General features: G+C 31.0%; 1 protein-coding gene across 1 annotated transcript; it reads right to left on the minus strand.

Moving 5' to 3' along the window:
• Positions 1–1,837: 1,837 nt before the first annotated feature.
• On the minus strand, positions 1,838–5,823 carry LOC110826167 (Major facilitator superfamily protein). The gene is made up of 5 exons (XM_022056766.2): positions 5,628–5,823; positions 5,231–5,448; positions 4,270–4,521; positions 3,424–3,671; positions 1,838–2,783 (listed from the first exon to the last, which is right to left on the minus strand). The coding sequence occupies exons 1-5, from the start codon at positions 5,776–5,778 to the stop codon at positions 1,910–1,912; spliced, it is 1,743 nt and encodes a 580-aa protein (XP_021912458.1). The 5' UTR covers positions 5,779–5,823; the 3' UTR covers positions 1,838–1,909.
• Between the last annotated feature and the right edge of the window lie 12,963 nt (positions 5,824–18,786).

Here is an 18,786-nt window from a genome sequence, read left to right on the forward strand (position 1 = left end):
AGAAATCCTCCCCTAATTAGTTTATGAATTTTAAAATCTTAAAATTAAGAAATTAATATTTTACTTTATTTTTAATAGTCTTTTCATTAATTTATTAGTTTAAATACAAATAAAACTCTCACATAATAAATAAAATATATATATATATATTATGTAGCTACATATAAGTCATTACTTACTCCATTCAACTATGTGATTATTACAATTTAATAATAAAATAATTAATTACTTACATAAAATTTATAAATTGAACATAAATTTCTATCCCTCAAATTATATTTATTGATAAAAACTTTACAAAAAATTAACAGGGTAATATTCAAAAAATATTAATTTATATGGAATAATAAAATAACATATATAAACACAATTTATAATAAAACTAATGATTATAATAATCAAAGTCGTAATTCAGGAAATTAGTCCAAAAATTATGGGAGTTTTATATTTTCTTCATTATATTAAGTCAACATAATCTCAAAAGATGTGGACCTAACTTTACTTTAGGGGCACGTAGGTCAACCTAGCCCTTTGGCATGGCATATAGGTCAAACTAGCCCTTGCCAAAGGAGACTTATCTTTGAATTTAATTTAAAATCACGCCTAACCCACATATATATATATATGTATACGTGTTTATATGTGTGTGTGTGTGTGTGTATGTATATATTATTTCAACTCCTAACCCATGTATAAGAGAGTAGACTCACGTAGCAAATGGCATGCCAAAGGGCTAGGTCAACCTAGCCCTTTGGCACGGCATATGGGTCAAACTAGCCCTTGCCAAAGGAGACTTATCTTTGAATTTAATTCAAAATCACGCCCAACCCAAATATATATATATATATATATGTATGTTTATGTGTGTGTGTGTGTGTATATGTATTTATATATTACTTCAACACCTAACCCATGTATAAGAGAGTAGACTTACGTAGCGAATGGCATGCCAAAGGGCTAGATCAACCTAGCCCTTTGGCACGGCATATGGGTCAAACTAGTCCTTGCCAAAGGAGACTTATCTTTGAATTTAATTCAAAATCACGCCTAATCCACATATATATATGTGTGCTTATATGTGTGTGTGTGTGTGTATATATATATGTATGTATATATTACTTCAACACCTAACCCATGTATAAGAGAGTAGACTTACGTAGCAAATGGCATGCCAAAGGGCTAGTTCAACCTAGCCCTTGCCAAAGGAGACTTATCTTTGAATTTAATTCAAAATCACGCCTAACCCACCTATATATATATATAAACACACGATGTTTATATGTGTGTGTGTGTATATATATGTATGTATATATCATTTCAACACCTAACCCATGTATAAGAGAGTAGACTTACGTAGCAAATGTCATTTTCAAGATAAATCAAACTTTCCCTATCAAAAGGATATAAACCACCTTTATTTGTATCTAAATATCCTCCATCATTACTTTGTATCAAAACAAAATCAAATTGATAACTAAGATTTTGTTTGCTCGTATCAAAATATTTCTCAATTTTTATTTTTTTAATTATAATTTAACATAATATTTCCAACAAAATATTATAATTATCCTGATAAAAATAATATGAAAACTTTCGGACCGTATTAATATTTTCGAAGTAAATTAGCTACGAAAGAGTAGTCACACGGTATAAGAGTCAAATTAAGTTCTCGAATTTGATGTTCTTCGCCGTTGTGTTAAGTTTTTAAGACATGTAAGCAAAGAATTTCTATTTGAATCGATTTCTATAAATTTCGACTAGTTAGTAGTTCGTAAGTTATGTATAAATTCTATTAAAAAAAAAGACAAATTTGCAGCATAAATATTTATACTACAAATTTTGATTTTAACATAAATCAAAGTTTAATTTTTGTAACGAGCAAATTGCGAAGTTGATTATACAATAAAGTTCACATGCTTCCATTAGAGGAGCTCAATTCCTCATCTTCTGTCTGATCTTCCCAGTGCACTTTTTTGTACACAAACCCCTTAGAAATCCATATGTAAACACACAGATTCAAAGCATTCAATCCTGCTAAGACCCAGTAAAAGTAATCAAGATGAGCTCGATTAAGATTATCAACCAGCCATTTATCCCCATGTTTTGAGGTGACGGATTGCACGACGGATATAATTGCACTGTTGAGAAAGCTTCCAACCCCAATCACGCCCATATAAGCCGCAGCGCCAAAACTTCTCATTCCAGTAGGCATTTGATCGTAAAACAGTTCTTGCAGTCCAATCACGGTGAAAACATCAGCGATTCCGCTGATAACGTACTGGGGAAGTAACCACCATACACTTACGGGCACTATCGCTCTCGGCATGTCCGTCAGGCCGTGGTCTCTCGCTACGTTAACCCTTTTGGCCTCGACGAGACCGGAGACAGCCATGTTGAGCACCGACAGAAATAAACCAACTCCTATTCTCTGCAAGATGGTTAATCCTGATGGGTGTCCGGTTATTTTTCTTATGACAGGGATGAAAATTCGATCGTAGATGGGGACAAAGACGAGAATGGTGAGACCTATAAGGCACTGGATAGAAGCTGCGGGAAGTGTGAAGTGCGACCCAATGGATCTTACCATTGTACTTCCCTGCTTGGTGAAAAACGTGTGTAGCTGAACCAGTGTAGCGCTAAACATCAGGCAACATAACCATACGGGTATAAGACGAATGACAAGCTTTACTTCTTCCACTTGGTTCATCGAGCATAATCGCCAACGGTTTCTGGTTTTGTTCGAGTTGTCTGTGTTATCGATAATCGCTGCCTTGTCCAGAAACCTGCAGTTTAATCCAATCAACTTTAATAAAAGTATGCAGTCCCAGTTGTATATAGATGTGCATGGAAAATAATATAAGAGAAGTAAGCATACTGAGTATCTTAGTAAATAATGATATAAATATATATATATGTATATTTGTATATGTACATTAGAGAATCACATTTATAAGGGTTGTCCCTCAAGCATGTGAGAAGAAGACCCAATTATGTATTATTCCAGACACACCTACATATATATATATATATATCTGTATGAAGAAATGCAAGACAGAGGATTTGTATAAAATCAATGAGTTTATATATATATATATATATATATATATATGCACGAAGTTGGATGCTATGGAATAGGATCTTGTCTCATTTCACACAAATTAGGAACCTCGATTAATCATGTCAACACTTCATGTTTTTATTCTAATTAATTAATTAATCAGCTGCCAGTTAAAGATTCTTCGTGCATTCTTCCCCTATATTTTTTTTTTATGTAAAATAAAATATCTCCGGTCAACAGATGTTCAACTCCTAATTTCCACTCTACGAACTCAATTATAATAATATATTTCAGAATGTGGATTACACCATATATACATACATATATAAATATATATATATATGTATATATATATGTACATATACCTGAACTGATGGGTAGGCGCCAGGGTAGTTCCTTTATCATCATCTTCTTCATCTTGGTAACAAATCCCGCGCGTCTCTGTGACGCGCCACTTCCTCGCGGCGGCGACGAACACCTGCGCCATCTTGGTCACCGGACTTCCCACCGGAATTTGCTTCCGGTACCGTCTTACTCCGGCCAGAAACAATCCCAATGCAAGTCCCACTGCCCCGGCAAGCACGCTAAATCCTGCCGTCCAACCGACACGATCCTACAACATTATACAATATGTATTTATGTATTTCCAACGTCATTTCATCACCAATACATACATACATATATATATATATATGTAACTAAAATAGTAAATTAATACACCTTAATTCTTCATTTTTTTACAAATTATTTAATAGTTAATATATGTATGATAAATAAAATTAATGTTACGATATAAAAAATAAGTATCTTTTTATTTAATATATAATATAATATACAGTATTTATTTATTTAAATATACAAACAAAATGAAAGTGGAAATTTATATGTTTGAATACAAATTCTAAAATTATATATGTATATAAATTTTCAATTACTTATTTTCTCCCCCCCACACTTTGTTCATAATGCAGATCTTTCACTATTGTATATTTTCATTAAAAATTATTTTTTTAATTGAAATAAAATAATATTTATGTTTATATATATATATATATAACTAAAAGAATTATATTCGTAGCAGCTACAAATTCCGAATATAGTGTGTATATATATATATACACCCACTTCTTGCTTTCTTGCTAAAACTGTACATGCACATGTGTACGTGCACATACACATATACATATAGACATATATATATATATATATACCTGGACATAAATGACAACTAGGATGGCTGCAGATGATCCGAAAACAATCCCCAAATACCACCAGTTAAAGAAGGAGCTCTTAGCGTTTTTTTCCTCAGGGCTGGTCTCGTCGAATTGGTCAGCAGCAAAAGTCTGGACGCATGGCTTGTGTCCACCTTCACCTACCGCTAATATATACAGTCCTGTGAAAAATACTGCTTTCCTATATTGCTCACCAACTGTCGATACAGACAACACCAATATCACCATTCCCTGTCAAAATATCAACTCTCCTTATTTCACACTTTACATATATACATACACACACACACACACACATCTATGCATACATATATAACCTCTCTTCTTTTGTATGTAGACATATGGATAGGTTATATTATAGTAGTGAAGAAGAGAATAATCCATAGTGGGTATCTGACATGGAATTTTGAATTGTAATATCCTGCTGGGAAAAAGGCGAGCTGATAACCACAACCCAATTAGGAAACTAGTAAATGAAAGCATTACGGACTAACTACCAAATTGTAATACTTTCAATGTGATGAAACCCAATTTAGTAACTACGAATTCATCAAATACATTAGTTAATTAAGATATACACTCAACACATATTACTACACCCACAAAGCACAATAATTTTTTTAATGAAGAAAAGAATAATTTGTGGTGGGTATGTGACAAGGAATCTAGAATTGTAATATCTTGCCCCCAAAAAGCAAAATTGGTAACCACAACTCAATTAGGAAACTAGTGAATTCAATAAGGAAACTAGTAGACAAAAGTATTATGGAGTAGACAACTCAATTACCCAACATATACTACTATACCCACAAAGTGATGATAGAAAACTTGGGACTCTTTATGTAAACCAATAAATTACTATATTGGTGTCATATTATGTTAGAAACTATTGAAGAAATTTAGTGGATTATGAAAAGACAGAAGAGGAAAGTAAACTTACTGTGAGGTATACGAAGGAGGAGAAGAGGATGGTCTTGAATCGACCCAGAAAAGAGTCGGCGAGGAAGCCTCCGAAAAATGGGAAGAGAGCAGAGAGACCAATCCAGGTATTGATATTTTTGGCTGCTTCTGCAACACCTTCTCCCAGATCAGTTGTTAGGTATGTGATCAGATTGCCCGCCAGCCCGTAGAAAGCAAATCTCTCTGCCATCTCCACAACTACAAACCATACACACATGAATATATTATATTCATGCAAGGAGAGACGAACCAATATTTAAATCAATCGGAAAATACCCATTTCCGACTAACAACCAAAACTTTCGCATGTACATAAATATCTGGAAAGTAACACAGAAATATTGAAAAGGAATTCGAAGGGAAAGTCTCAGACTTACAGATGATGAAAATGGCGGCATTCCAGCCACCTTTGGAAGGTTTTTGATCGGCGGAGATGGCTTTCTCTGGATCTCCATGATCACTGTCCGTCATGACAGCGGCCACAGATGAGCTATCAGTCATGGAAGCTCTGCGCATGAAACGGGACATTGTTTATTATTGATTAACACTAGAGATACATCATGCTCTACATCAACTGCTTTTTTATACACGAGCTGCCTGCAGAATTCAACCAGGGTATTTTGGTAATTTCGCTATCCTCATAAGGGGGAAAATATAGTGTAGATAAAAAGGTGATATAATTTTAAAAAGACTTACACTTTGTTCCTAACAGATAAGAGTAGATGAGTCAATCTGGAAAGGAACCAGCTAGCTGATTTAGTTTTCATTACACATGGGTATATCTAATTGTAGATAATATTATAACATGAAATCATCAATATAAATTAGTAGAATTTACATTTGGTACTTTCAACACACAAGAAATAGTTGTGTGTGTGTGTGTATTTAATTAGTAGAGGAATATATATATAATTATATATATATATATTTGTATACTTAAAGCTCCTAAAACTTCCCCAACAATCAACCCTCATTTTTTTTTTCTTTTTTCCTATAGTTAAGGAATATATATATATATATATACTTAAGCTACTAAAATTTCCCCAACAATCAACCCTCCCTTTCTTTTTTTTTTTTTTTTTTGTAATACTCTGTTTGAATAAATTTTGATGATAGTTAATTAATGTATGGTAATGACAGTAATTAAATAATAATGACATAGGATGGAGATCACAAATTTTTTTTTTATATTTTGATGATTGTATATTGATGTATATTAATGATATATTTTTGTTTAGATTATATAATGGTATGATTGTATTTTTAATCAGATTATTAATTTTTTTTTACCTTTTTATTTAATAGTAAGTGGTATATAAAAAATATATAATAAAAAAAATTAAATTGTTTATCAATATAGTTACATTTGTATTTAAATAAATAATTATTATAAATTAAATTTTTATATTTAATAAATTATGAGAATAAAAATAAAATTAAGTATATTAAAAGAAAAAAAAAATAACCTGACATTCACATACCACCGATTCGGTGGTTTTAAAATTTATTACAAATTTACCAGTCAGATATCATTTATTATAATTGGAAGTTAAAACAAACATGATTTTCTCACACTACTGAAATATCATACATTAAAATCCTATCATTTATTACGATCCAAACAGAGTGTTAAAAAAAAAAGAGAACACTGAAATGACAAAGAAAACTAATGTTCAATTAACAGGTTTCAGCAAATATCCTATTGGTCTAAATTGAGAAAGATCTGAAGGTCTTCGAAGGAATGAGTCAGCTCGACATATTTCATAGGCTTACTATGAAACAATAAGTTGAATAATTTACATAACAGTTACCATCACCAGTAAATATATAAAATTTGAATATCATTATATTTCTATATAAGCGAATCGATATTTTTAAAAGGTTCATCGTGCCTCCGATGTTGTGTGGAATATGCTTGAGATAAAGTGAATTAACTTCGACAATAAGTTTTTTTTATGTCAATATCCCAAGCAAGGGTGAGGTATTTTAACATACTTTGAAGTTCAAATAGCTCCATTGATAGACAATAATACACATGAACCTCTACATACAGTTAAAATGGACATATGTAATAATAACCCTAATAGTAAACAGGTCTAATCTCCATGTTCAAGCTCATCTGTATTGAGCTTGAATCAATCAGAATAAGATTTTAGAATCAAGAATTCAATAATCTCTAGATTTATTTACCTAAATAAAAATTAATTATTTCTCGCGTAAGAATATTTGATTGTTTACTATTTTAAAAATACTTAAATAAATTATTTTTCACAATAAGCCATGCTGTAATCTATATATATATTCTTGACATATATATATATATGTTTTAATTATATATTAGCATAGCTAAATATTAGTTATAGTTATCTTATTTGATTGTATTAATTTTAATTAAATTAGCTTCAAGACGACTTAGTTTACTATTCACCAATATATAGTCATGCTGTAATCTATATATATATATATACATTCTAGACATATATATATATGTATATGTAAACCTTTGATCCTCGATAAGATCCATACATACATATATATATATATGTAATTATTTTCTGAGAATAAGTAGAGTACTACTCAGCCTAAAAGCAAGCTTGTGAGCCAGTTTTCTCATTCTGTTGGTAAAGAAATCTCTAACTCTTCTTTTTGGACTTATACCACATTATCTTCAATAGATTTTGCGATGAACTGAGAAAGTTCTGTACTACAAATATGTACATATCTAGATACATATATATATATATACATATACATATATATATTTCAATTTCTTTATTCTTTATGGGTCAAAATCATTCTTTTTCCCTTGACGATTTGGCGAAGAGAAGAAGGCCATGGACTTTAAAGTCAAGGAGTACATATCCACTTAAGGTATACCAAAAGGTTGGACTTTTGAAAAAAGCATGAAGAACATATATATGGCGAATAATTGTGTCTATCAACTCATCTATGTATATACATACATACATATATATATATATATATGTATATATACACACGGTGCAATGTCATCAATATTATTTATAAATGTTAACTCATAATTCCATTATACTTCTCTTTTAGAACAAAGGCCGCAATTCTCAAATTTTCTCTATTATAAAAAAAAATAAAGTTAATGCAAGAATTCAATTTAATTAGTTGATTATTGGTTTTCATTACAAATCTATACGAAAATAATCTATTTGTGACCCGTTATATTTGAAAAGTTTATGATTTACTTTCTAAAAATTATCATTCAGTTACTTCTTACGACAAACGTAATTACGAGTGTAAAGATAATATTTTTAAAAAAATTTTTATAAATAAAAAAAATATTATCGAAATAGAATTAAAAAGTGTGTAATAAAGAATCAATTTTTATTTGGTAAACTAAATAAATAATGTGAAATTATTTAGTAAATTATCTAAACTTTCTCTGTGTCGAAACCTTAGAACGTTGATGTTTATAACATATTTCAGAATAGCTAATATTGGTAGATGAAATAATATGGTTTAATTAATATTAAATGATAAATCAAATTCATTTTTGTCATCATTTTCCCTTTCTCAATTTCTTGCAAACTTTTGCAATGAAAACCTCTCGAACATTTGCTTGAGGACTATCATGCAATATTTTTAAGACAGTTAATAGTAGTAATAACTTTCTAATGAATGATAAGCTAACGTCAACGTGATTCTCTGTTTTAGTAACAAGGTTTAAATCATCGAGGTGAAGATTTTTAAGACTTTCCTTTGCTCTTTCCATTTTCAAGAACCTTCTTCACCTTTATAAATACCAAGGTGAAGTAAGAAATTTCAAGAACCAAGGTGTTAAAAAACAAATAAAAAGCTACAATGGAACTTTTAATTTGTGTACCCAAGCAAAATTATGGTTAATTTTTGTAAAAAGAAAAAGAGTTTGTAGTATTTAAATTGCTTGTTAGATTGTGCAACTAGACATAGTGCGTATGGTAAACCTAAGGGCTATGGAGAATTTTATTGGGGTTGTGTTCTAGCTCTTGCTTCTGATATGTTTTTTAAATTTTGTCGTAATTTTCTTTAAATATTGTGGTATTTTTTTTTAAAGAATCGCTCATTAAAAAACAAGATTATGAAGCCATACAGTTTAAGTTGAATTATGGTATAGTAGTCTATCATTTTGGCGGACAAATGGTTTTGAAGTCCATCATATAGATCGAGGTCCACTATTAAATATATGTATATATATATATACACACACACATATAATAGTAAAGTCTCTTAGAGGGACTTAGATAAAGTTCTTTCTAAGAAGTATTATTTGTCCCCCCAAATTAGACATAATAACTAAAAAATCTCAAGTTTTTAGTTAAAAAAATCAAAATATAATAAAGAATTAGGAAACATATGATAAACTAAAACATATCTACAATGTTGGAAAGGTTATATATGGCAACAATTGAACTTATGATAAGGCAACAACTTACATAGACAAAGTAAGAAGGTAAAGTTAATAGTCAAGACAATGAAATTTACAGAGGAAATTATTTTTCTTACCATTAATTACATATTATTGTGATAATCTAAATGACATAAAAGATGAGACTTTTTCTTTTTCATTAGGTACAATTTAGACTGTAATTAATTAGTCACACTTAGTGCAATAACTTAATGAAAAACTAGTCCTAAAATGACGGCTTATAAATGTTGCCTTTATCAATAAAATTTATAAGATTTTGTCTCTCACCTTCTATTTTCGTTCTACTTCCCATTCACTCTTTATTTATTCAAGTAGGAAAGTTTTTTCCCCTAAAAAAATATAAGGGTCCATTTGTTCATATCAATAAATAGTTATAGCATAAGTTTATTAATCGTAAGACTTACTCAATCTCATTATAGTCCAAAACTTGTAGGACTTAGTTAAAATCAAGCGTGGGTCAAGTTTAAGTAAATTCATAGAGTTCTTTTAACTTCAAACTCAGTTTATTTCACCGAGTCAGCCTCCTATTCAAAATCAACCTCATCAATTGGCATCATTTATAAAAAGTAAAGAACATTCAAATGACTAAGAGAAGTATGCACTAATATAGAAGAATAGTCCTAAAGAGACCTAATATATCATAATGTAATACCCCAACAACAATGTGACAAGCTAACTTTAGTTATTAAAGGAATGAATGATGCTGCAACAGCTAGTAAATTGAAAGAAATTGGTGTAATCTTTCTTCAACCAATAAGAGAGAAACTTTTAGAAAAAAGAGGAACAACCTCTAGATATAGTAGTAAATTAAGGATTACTAAGAACATGTCATCCATAGTAAAAGTCAATAAGTGACTCCCCAGTTGAAAATCCTAGGGCTTAAAAAAACATCTTTGGGTATATAAAGAAGTTATAAAGATATGGAGAGATAGATAACAAATTTGTTATCCCCTTTAAGAGAGAGCAAAGTCTGTTAGAATAGATGTAACAATTGGTATAGAAACCCGCTTAAACAAGGTCGAGGGAAAGCTATTTAAGGATGATTTATACGAACTTAAATATAAAGGTGAATACCTCGTATTTAAAAGCTTGATGGGAGTTGATGTGGCTATTAAAATTTAAACTTTTGTAAATAGATCAGTATGGTGTGGTCGTAAGTTAAATGAATCATGAAGTTTCGAAGAGTAATAGATGTTGTATTTTACAAAAGGTTTCTCCTTATTACCCTTTTCAAGGAACCTCGAGAACTATTATAGACAATTAAATAGAGGGTCATTGGTATACGAATTCCTAACACGCTCTTTATCATCAAATAATTTTTTAAGTACTTTGAGAAATAATTTCAAGTAATTCATTAATAATATTTTAATTATATCGTATACCTTTTAAGTTGACTTGTACTATATTGAATTAAGACTTATTAACATACGTATTATTGGTGGTTCCTATTAAGTGATGTCATGGCATCATATAAAAAGTGCTTTTATATAAAACAGAAAAAGAACTTTGTCTCTCTACTTATCATAAAACGAGAGCGATTTTCTCCTCAATTAGAGCTAGATTTAGGATCCATGAAATCTATTTCATATAAGAATAATTACAATGTCGGGAATATGAATGTACATATGTATATATACATATATGCTCCATTCCTCTTTTTGATAGTGCATTCTAAAATTCTTCGTTGCTATCAATCACATGAACTACTTATTTGCTGTGGCTCCAAATCTACCATCAACAAAGAAAAATACACATAATCTATCTCATCAATCTCTCTACCTATGAATCTTAAAACTGCACTAAAATAGCGTTGGACCCCGCCTCCCCTCTAGTCTACAGAAAGATGGCATATAAAACATATATATATATATATATATATTATAAACACACAAATACACATTGCCTAGGCATCAACTTGCTCTGACTCCAAGATTTTAGCTGTTTGATAATATATTCCTCATATTTCATGAGATATGTACCATTCCACTATCACCCTTGTGGAATATTGATGTATAAAAAGATTTTGATCATGACCCATTTATTTTATGAATTCACGACTTAGTTATACCATTTATCTCACACACACACACACACATATATATATATATTCTTTTCCTATATACTATTATTTTGATCAATGGGTGTAGGTAAAAAGTTACATATATTTATTAGTGTAAGGGAAGGCAGAAGTTAATTGGTTTAGTATGTATTAATGTGCATGGCACTTAGAGCAAAAATTATGAGAATTTATACAACCAATATGAGAATTTATTTTACGTTAATTTTAGTTAATATGCTGTGGCGCAAGCACTATGTTATATATACCAATATACATATATACATACATACATATATATATATATATATTGTAATTAAGCTAATACCAACATGGGAATCAATTCTACATTAATTTTAGTTAATATTCTATGATGCAAGCACTAGGTTATATATATATATATATATATTATATTAAGTTAATACCACTTATTTTGAAAGTGTTTGAATAAAAAGTTTTCTCAAATAAATAAATAATTAATTAATTTATTGTTTTCCACTCCAACAATTGGGAAAATGGTTAATATATTGAAAGCCGCATTTAATTTGTCAACTCAAGATTTCATCAAATCAAACAAACACCATAAAATATTATTGTATGAAAATCCTCCACGTCATACACTTGCACTAAGTAATTTTGGTTATAATTTTAGTACTTTATGCTTCAAAAAAAAAATAAATAATTTTCTAGATTTTACCTAATGCCCTATATTTATACATGTAAGTATCACACTTAGAGATAATTTACATAATTTATACATGCATATATGTTCATCATTGGTACCCATTTGGCTACTAAAGATGTGAATTTATATCCATGAAGAGGGTAAAAAAATTATCGATCGGTTAATTAATCTATTTTACCTTACATACTTAGAATCGAGACTGAACTTGTTAGAAAATTGATTTTTGTGTTTCGTTCCTAAATGGTTCGATTGAACCATCTCCTTAACTGTTTTAGTTTGAATCAATTTAATTACTTTACTCAATTTTTATATTTTCTTATTTCAATTCACTCATATTTTTACATTGTATAAATTTTAAGTTACGTATCAATTTTTTATTTGTGTAATCAATTTGTTCTTGAGTACTTATATTTTCATTAAGTAATCAAAATTTTGGACAATTCACTCCCTACTTAGATTAGTACAAATATTTGGGTCAATAGTTATTTTTCTCGTTCTCATAGATAATCTCAATGTAGTATCCAAAAAGCTAGACTATATATTTTGTTTGTCTTATTTTATAAATCTTTTGTTCTAACAGGTATTTAAAGCTTCAGTTTTTAGTCGTTAAATTAAAATGGTGTTCTCTTATATGTTATGTTTATTTTCAATAGCATATTTTAGATCAAGTAACTATTTTCATATCTAATAGAGATTAACGATCATCAACATAATGATCTAGTGGTTACGATCTTTTCAGTTTGTTCAAATATCATGAGTTTAAAAATTTATTAAGGATGTAGACTTTATCATTTTGCAAGTCTTTTTTCTTTCGAAAAAGACTGAGAGTGACTAATGCTTAGATACCCAAGATTTATTGAGATATGTCATAGGTCCCTAAACTCGAGTCCTGTTATATTAGCTTTAACTGTATATTTTTATTAAACATGAAAAATATATATTATACACACACAACTTGAGTGTGCCAAAAAAACCCTATATATATTTCGCTTGAGGGTTAATTATACAATTTTAAAGTGTTATTTTTTCACACACTTGACTTTTAAACCCGAGTAGTATATTTCTTTATCTCGTTTTAAAAAAATTAAGAATTCGAGTATCATAATATATGCTCTCGAGTTTATAAAAAAAACTTATTTCCTAATTTATGCTTTTGGCCCTTGATTTAAACAAAAATTAGAATGTCTTGGTGTAACGCCCAGAAAATATAAAAAAAAAAATTGATTATATTATTTTAAATATTAAAAAAAAAAACAAAAAACAAATGCCACGTCAGCAGCCACGTCAGCAGACCCAGTCAGCAGTCCTGGCCAACCAGGACCTGCCACGTGGCAAAACCACGTCGACCGGGGACGGGCCACGTTGGCGATCCGCGTACGCTCGATCTGACGGCCCAGATCAAGCGTGCGCACGGATGGCCCAGATGCAATCGCACGGACGGCCCAGATTCAATCAAAAACGGACGGTCCAGATTAAATCAAAATGGACGGGTGAGATCAAAAGGCAAAAGGGTATAAATAGAACCCCCACACCTGACCACAAAAACCCTAGCCGCCTGCCCTCGCCGAAGAAGACGAACCGGACGCCGGAGACGCCGGCCGCCGTCACCCGCTACCGCACCGGGGAGATTTCCGACCGCCGATCGAGGTAAATTTCATACCCCCGACTCGTTTTTCCACGCTGATTTCTCCTGTGGCCAAATCGGAGCCAAAATCCCGGCCAAATGGTTGGAAAACACGGCCGAAACCCAGCGGCGCCGCCGCGCCCCTCCGATGAGGCCCTTCCCGGCCTCCGTTTGATGCAATTTTTATATCACCATGATCACCATTCTTTTCTCTACAGGTTGATCGGAGCCGAATCACCAAAACACGAACCTCACCGGAGAGCCGCCGTACCCGAGAGCACCGTTGCCGGTAAGCTTCGGTTTTTCGTAATTTTTTTGCCCCCCGAGGGCCCTAAGGTTGTTTCATCACAAGGACCGATACAAGTGTGGCCGAATTCGACCAGAAACGGCCGAAAACAGCCAAGCCGAGGCGAATCAGCGGCGGCGCCGTCGCCGGAGCACGGCGGAGCCGCTGTGCCGGAATTGCGATATTGGCCAAAAAGGGGCCCTGGGCCTAATTTGGAATTTTTTGGAACATGTGCAGGTACCAGTAGTGCGTTTCAGTTCCCCGAGAAAAATTCAGGGAAAATTAGGGACAGCCTGTAGGCGCACTGTGAAGCCGTGTTCGGACCCCGAAACGAGTAAGGACCCCCCACCCTATTTCCTATCACGGTATTAAAGTTCAATACTGATAAAACGGTATTTCTTGAATCAACGAATGTGTGAAATTGCTTAAGGTCGCTAATAGAGCCCGAGTCTAGTGTGTTTGTCGGTTAACTGTTATTTAGCATGTTTTACAGTTTTAAATGCAGTATGAGGTTTGATGTTCTCATTTTATAGTTTCGTGTGCATATTTTACTGTTTTATTGATTATGGATTGAATGACTGGGATATTGATGCTGTATGTTGTCTGTTTGGCATAAATTACTGTTTTGCTTGTTTGTATGTGAATTGATGATGCTGACTGAGGAAAAAGAGAATGAAAGATTATGTAAATTGGTAATTGTATAATGTGGTCAGCCTGACTAGATATCCTGGGAGATGGTGGACGGACCGGGTCCGTAGGGAACACTATCGGGATTGTGGTCTCTCATACCGGACGGGGTATGAAGACCTTATATGTTTTGGCGCCCATACCGGACGGGGTATGGTGACGGCCCATTTCACCCTCATACCGGATGGGGTAATGGGGTTTATGGTTTTGGCGCCCATATCGGACGGGGTATGGGGACGGCCCTGGAATCTGATTTTAAGTGTTAAGGGTTAACGGGTAGCGGGACCCCTATGGATCCCCATGGATACTAGTGGGCTGATAAATAAGGAAAATATGTTTGTGTAATGATTGAATTACAAAAGGCGTGATAAGTATTATGTTATACAGTTTATATATGATTTCATGATGATGATAATGTTATTGCTTTCGTATACTGTTTTATGAATTTCACCGAGGTAAGTGGATGGTGAATGATTTATTATTGATAAAAGAATTTGTTGTAAATTATGCTCCATTGGTCTTTTGTATTTTTTACCCACCTTTACTTCCGTGACGGTGAGATATCGTGATGTCCTTACTGGGTTAGTGTAGCTCATTCCTTATTTAACCATTTCAGATCATGAAGACATTGTTCCCGAGCCCGTTCCGCAGGAGGACGACGAAGGGGACGCCTAAAGACTCCATAGTCATATTCGTAGCTTTTACTTTCGAGTTTCTCCTTTAGGTAGTTTGATCTTTTATATTTTATGAGCACGCTTTTGGTTTTAGTGTAAGGGATGTTAATCGAATTTTTAACTTCGTTTCCGCATTTGATATTTTTAATACACATTTCATTTTAAGATTCCCGGAGTCGTTACACTTGGCAAGTGATTTGATCAAAATTAGAAGTGAGATTAATTCATTCTATTTAAAATACTACTAAAAAAAATTAAATAATCAAATTGAAGAGAATATCTCTTGAGAATATGCATTATTAGTGAAGTGAGTATAAAATATCACCATTAGTAGAACTAGCTAAATTATATATAATATATATGTATACATGACATTCCCATTAACATCATATATAAATAAAAATGTATATATATATATATGTAAATGACCATTTCCATTCAAAATAATAATAATCATAAAAGTAATAATAATAAAATTTTCCAAGTCAACAAACAAATAATATAAAATCCCCGCCAGAACCCAAATTTGGGACTACCTGCTCTCATGGTGGATTTACTCTTGAGGATCACCAAGAAAGAAATCATTAAAGCCTTGACTTTTCTCCCTTAAAGTTACTCGCCATCTTTGCCTGCCTGAAATTCATTTTCATCTCTTTCAACTAAATTCATACTTGAATTATAATCTATATATATATATATACATATGTGTATGTAGATATTGTTACAAACCATTGAAGAATTATCAGGTTAGTTAAGATTAATTAAGTGCTGGAGAACATCAGAATCATCTCTAAATTTCATATCCAAACCTGTTTAAGTTGTTTTTATGTTCAATTGTTTCGGGTTTGGATATAAGATTATTTCGAGTTTTAATTATCTAATGATATTTGAACTATTCGGGTTTACATTTCTTTAAATTTTAAAATTATTTTCAAATTAATCTATTTTATTTATCTTTAAGTTAAAAAAAAAAAAACGAACTATTCGAACCACAACGACATCAGAATTGTCTCTACATTTCATATACAAATAAGGTTAACTTTTTTTACGTTCAGTTATTTCGGGTCTGAATACAAAATTATTTCGAGTTTAAATTATCTAATTATATTTGTACTATTCGGTTCTATATTTTCTTAAAATTTTAAAATTATTTTTAAATTAATTTACGTTAATTATCTTTAAATTAAAAAAAAAATCGAACTAATCGAGCCACGACGGTATCTCTGATAATGGAGTTCAATAATCCGAATTCACAAGAATTATTACCCTTTTAGGGTTTAGTTAGTCTAAAAAAAACCCATTTAAGATTTAGAAGAAATTAATAAAATAAAATTAGAATTCTTGATTAATTAAACTAAATAATGTCTAATCTTGTAAAATTCATCATTAATTTAGTTGGTCCATTGAATTGAACCAGAGAATTAGATTATATAATCAGAAATAAGTGGAGAGACATTCAAATAAAGATAAATTTAAATTTTGTATAGCATGTTATGTCATCACCTACATAATAATATATTGTAGGAAGAAGAAAAAAGCAAATATATGTATATGTATACATACACACACACACAAATGGTGCATGTGAAATTGGTAGTGGCAAAAGAAGTTCAGTGAATAATATGAATAATCAAATTCAAAGGTGGAGAAGCCATATCTCCTACTTAGTCTTCATAAAAAATTAAAAAATAAAAAATTCAAATTCAAAAAAAAAAAAACAAAAATTTTAAATTTAAAAGCTTGTGTTTCTTTTTCTCGTAGTTTAAATATTAATTAAATTAGTTAATAAATATTTTCAATTTAGTACATTATTTATTGTTATTATTTAATTTTGACTAATATTTTAATAGTAAAATAGTAACTTATATGTATATATAAAAAAAACCCATAATGAAAATTCATCAAACCAGAAATGGGTCATTAAAATTTGGGGTAAAAGTAAAGTGTATGTGTGTGTGTGTGTGTATATATATACATATATAAATGAAAGCACAAGTCAAAGTAGAGTGGAAACTTGTGTATCTGAGGAAACAGTGATGGGAAGGACCACAAGTTGCAGCATCTCAGGTGGTGTGTCTCTTGATAATGTGTTTTGAACTGACTGCACTAACTTTTACACCCATCATATATTTTTCACTCTTTCACTATCATCGTCTTCCCCCACACCCACAATATTCTTCTTCTTCTTCTTCAACTTTTTATTTACTTTCTTGAATTTTCCATTCCACCAATCACACACACATACATATATATATATATATATATAATATTGTGCTGTGTTCCCTACATTATTCATATATTCTTTCCATTTCTCAACCAAAATTTATGAATGTGCGCCGCAGGATCTTGCATTTTGACCAAAATTTCTACTTTTTTCTACAGAAAAGATTATGAAAATGGATTATCACAAAAGGTCTTATTCATAATCCAACAATGAATTTGAGCCATAATTATTAAATTTTTTTTTAAAAAAAAAAATTAGAATTTAAACCGAGCTAAAATATGAGGTTGAGAATGAATCGATCCAACTAAATCAACTATTTAAAATAGTTTCGTTAATTGGTTCGAACCCAATATTTTACTTACAATGAATAATATCACTAATTGATTTTTCATTTGAAATTTTAGAATCAAAAAATTGACCAATAAACTTTTAAAATGATATTTATATAATTTAATAATAATATAAACTTGCTTTATTGGTTGATTTTTTTTATATATTATACATTAATTATGTATAATATATTAATTTCTCTCTAAATATGAAGTATACTTATAAAAGTAGTTTTATTTAATGAAATAATATGCTTACAAATTTACTATTTCTTTTGAAAATTTGCTCTTTTTATCTTCTTTATTGTTTGGGTAGAATCATGCTTTGCTACCATTTGCTGAAGTTTAAGTTTGGTGCTGGTTCTGGTTTTGAATAGTTTTCTTTGTTTGGTGTCAAATCCTTGTTACTGGCCTCAATAGATTAATACTGCAAGAACTAATGGCTCGTTTTGTAGTCAGTTGGGAGAAATAACCGAGAGTAATTTCTGTTTGGTTATTGGGAAAATATAAGGAAAATAAACCCAAGAGAAATA

The sequence above is a fragment of the Carica papaya genome, chromosome 8 (assembly GCF_054855325.1).
Source record: "Carica papaya isolate Zhongbai chromosome 8, ASM5485532v1, whole genome shotgun sequence".
Taxonomy (NCBI): Eukaryota; Viridiplantae; Streptophyta; class Magnoliopsida; order Brassicales; family Caricaceae; genus Carica; species Carica papaya.

Excerpts from the sequence above, each read along its gene's own strand:
- LOC110826167 (XM_022056766.2), bottom strand. The coding sequence starts at position 5,778 with ATGTCCCGTTTCATGCGCAGAGCTTCCATGACTGATAGCTCATCTGTG. Across the intron at positions 4,522-5,230 it reads CCTCCTTCGTATACCTCACA|GGAATGGTGATATTGGTGTT; the intron begins GTAAGTTTACTT and ends ATATTTTGACAG. Across the intron at positions 2,784-3,423 it reads GCGCCTACCCATCAGTTCAG|GTTTCTGGACAAGGCAGCGA; the intron begins GTATATGTACAT and ends ATTAAACTGCAG.